The 3,653-nt window shown below is 44.1% G+C and overlaps 1 protein-coding gene across 1 annotated transcript; it reads left to right on the forward strand.

Annotated features, from left to right (window-relative positions):
* Positions 1–227: 227 nt before the first annotated feature.
* LOC308461925 (olfactory receptor 6X1-like) lies at positions 228–1,112 on the forward strand (the record flags this gene model as incomplete). Its single annotated transcript, XM_080979094.1, has 1 exon — positions 228–1,112. One exon carries the CDS (start codon positions 228–230, stop codon positions 1,110–1,112), a length of 885 nt encoding a protein of 294 aa, XP_080835220.1.
* Positions 1,113–3,653: the final 2,541 nt, after the last annotated feature.

Raw genomic sequence — 3,653 nt, forward strand, 5'->3', positions numbered from 1 at the left:
GCTAAACCCATTAAAATAACGTGGGGATATGGGAAATCCAATGAAATAAGGAGAGAAAATGTATTCTGCTCTCTATTTTGGTGCAGGATGAATTGAATATCCAAATAATATTTTTTAAAATTTCCATCGCCTCTGTCTTATCAATCTTGGTGAGCCCAGTTATGGATTTGACCAATTGCACAAGAGTGTCAGAGTTCATCTTGCTTGGATTCCCACATATTTGGGGAATGAACATCACCTTGTTCCTCGTGGTCCTCCTGCTCTACATTTTGTCAGTTGCAGGGAATGGTCTCATTATTGTCATGGTGAGAGTGGACCGTCGGCTCCAGAAGCCCATGTACTTCTTCCTTAGCAACCTCTCTTTCCTGGAGATGTGGTACACCACTGCCGTTGTTCCCATGATGTTGACCAACCTCCTGTCGGCAAAGACCACCATCTGCTTCTATTGTTGCATGGCCCAGTCCTACTTCCACTTCCTCTTTGGCATCACGGAGTTTTACATCCTCACAGTCATGTCCTTTGACAGGTACTTAGCCATCTGTCAGCCGCTCAGGTACACCACCATCATGACCTCCAATGTCTGCCTTCAACTTTCGCTGGTTACATGGCTAGGGGGCTTCTGCACCATCCTTTTGCAGACAGTGCTGGTCATAAGGCTTCCCTTCTGTGGCTCCAATGTTGTCAACCATTTCTATTGCGACATTGGGCCCATGTTGAAGATCGCCGGTGGAGACACGCATCTTATTGAAGCCCTCGGCTTCCTGATTGCTGTGGCTGTGATCCTGGGCTCCCTGATGCTAACGGTGGTATCTTACATCTTCATCATCTCCACGATTCTGCGCATCCCATCAGCCAGCGGACAACGGAGGGCCTTCTCCACCTGTGCCTCCCACCTGACTGTGGTCAGCATCCTGTACGGGGCAGTCCTTTTTATCTACTTAAGACCTTCTGCCAAACACTCATCTTTCAGTCTCAACAAAGCCATCTCTGTGCTGAACACTGTGATCACTCCAGTGCTAAATCCTTTCATATACACCATCAGGAACAATGAAGTCAAGGAGGCTTTACGGAAAGCCTTAGGAAAGAAGGCACAGAATCCACTTATACTGTGAGATCTGGACTGTATTGGGAATACTTACAGAGCAATCTAGTGCTAGGGATAGAGAAGGTTTCCATGTGGTCCACATTTTTAACCAAACCGCCCAAATTTGCACCTCTCAGACTAGCAGGTGGGTCAGAAGAACATCTCACTTCTCCAAATTTCTTGGCTTATTTTTTTAAAAAAGGTACCCAAATGTCTAAAGGGCATATTCTATAAATGTGCATATTGTGTTCATATATGTCCATTGTGACAATAACACTTGGCTGTGTTTAGATTAATTCCTCAGATAGAGGTATCCCAAGATGGAGATAAATAATTAAATACAGATCAAAGATAGAAATGGATTAATTGAAGCCACACAGAGTAGACAGAAGTCAACAAACCAACAAATTAAAAAAGGGACTCAATCCAGTATGAGGGGCTTTGTGAATAGAATACCAGTAGAATACCCTGGTAGTGGTTTGAATGAATTAAATCTTGCTTTTTGTTTAATAGGGCATTTTAGTTTTGTTAATTTTTGGGTTTTGTCATCGTTCAATTTTCTCTCCTCCCCTCCTTTTCTCTCTCTCTTTTTACTTCTTTTATATAATACACATTTATTTTGGATTCTTGACAGTTCAATTATATATGCTGTAATAACTATCTAGAAATATCTAATGCATGATTAGTTTGTTTTTTGCTTTTTTGTATGTTATGCTTGTAATATTTGTTTATATATATATATATTTTTTTTAAAAAAAGAAAGATATAGACTGCAGTTTGCTGATTCCTGCATTGCAGGGGGCTGGACTAGATGACTATGTACAGTTCTACGATTCCCTGAGAGAGAGCCAGTGTAGTGTAGTGGTTAAGAGCGGTGGACTCATAATCTGGTGAACCGGGTTCGATTCCCCGCTCCTCCACATGCAGCTGCTGGGTGACCTTGGGCCAGTCACACTTCTCTGAAGTCTCTCAGCCCCACTCACCTCACAGAGTGTTTGTTGTGGGGGAGGAAGGGAAAGGAGATTGTTAGCCGCTTTGAGACTCCTTCCGGTAGTGATAAAGCGGGATATCAAATCGAAACTCTTCTTAGAATCATAGAATCATAGAGTTGGAAGAGACCACAAGGGCCATCGAGTCCAACCCCCTGCCACGCAGGAAACACTATCAGAGCACTCCTGACATATGGTTGTCAAGCCTTTGCTTAAAGACCTCCAAAGAAGGAGACTCCACCACACTCCTTGGCAGCAAATTCCACTGTCGAACAGCTCTTACTGTCAGGAAGTTCTTCCTAATGTTTAGGTGGAATCTTCTTTCTTGTAGTTTGGATCCATTGCTCCGTGTCCGCTTCTCTGGAGCAGCAGAAAACAACCTTTCTCCCTCCTCTATGTGACATCCTTTTATATATTTGAACATGGCTATCATATCACCCCTTAACCTCCTCTTCTCCAGGCTAAACATGCCCAGCTCCCTTAGCCGTTCCTCATAAGGCATCGTTTCCAGGCCTTTGACCATTTTGGTTGCCCTCCTCTGGACACGTTCCAGTTTGTCAGTGTCCTTCTTGAATTGTGGTGCCCAGAACTGGACACAGTACTCCAGGTGAGGTCTGACCAGAGCAGAATACAGTGGCACTATTACTTCCCTTGATCTAGATGCTATACTTCTTCTGAGTCAGAAGAGGGATCATCGTTTTTCAAGGAAGGACTATATTGCTAATGATTCTCTGACTCCTGCAGTGGAAATGCATGACAAAAGTGATACTAACAGTGCAAACCTGAAGGACTGATGCTAACCAGTGTGGAAAATTTAGATTGGACCACTGTTGTGACCCCAGTATAAAGCAGCTTCATATGCTCCTATGAGTAGTACTCAATCCTGAAATACGGGAGCTTATAATCACAGTCACTCATAGAGAGCCATTGTGGCGTAGTGGTTAAGAGCGGTAGTCTCATAATCTGGGGAACCGGGTTCGCGTCTCCGCTCCTCCACATGCAGCTGCTGGGTGACCTTGGGCCAGTCACACTTCTCTGAAGTCTCTCAGCCCCACTCACCTCACAGAGTGTTTGTTGTGGGGGAGGAAGGGAAAGGAGATTGTTAGCCGCTTTGAGACTCCTTCCGGTAGTGATAAAGCGGGATATCAAATCCAAACTCATAGGCACACATCCCCATGGAGAATCCAAAAATGCAGGCAGCTTTGCTGATCTTATAGTGAGCTGACAATTGATGGTATAGTGGTTAGCATGGTGGATTTAGGCTTGAAGACTGGGATCCACAACCCTGATCATCTGTGACATTCACTAAGCGACCTTAAGGCAGTGCCTGATTGATCCTGGTCTATCTCACAGTCAGCATAAAGTGAGGTGACCCAACCCTTTTTCTGCGCCACTCTGGTGTCAGTGGAAAGTGGAACACAAATGTCAACTCTATTAAAGCATCATGTGGTCCATAGACTGCCATTTCTCATGATGGCTTGGTTTGAATGGGAGAACAATTGCTTAATGCTGTACCATATATTGAATGCAATGAAAGTGCCTTTTAAAATAGCCAAGCAAGTCTTTTGCCAGGTTAACTA

Source organism: Podarcis pityusensis (assembly GCF_964106645.2).
Source record: "Podarcis pityusensis genome assembly, chromosome: 13".
NCBI lineage: Eukaryota > Metazoa > Chordata > Lepidosauria > Squamata > Lacertidae > Podarcis > Podarcis pityusensis.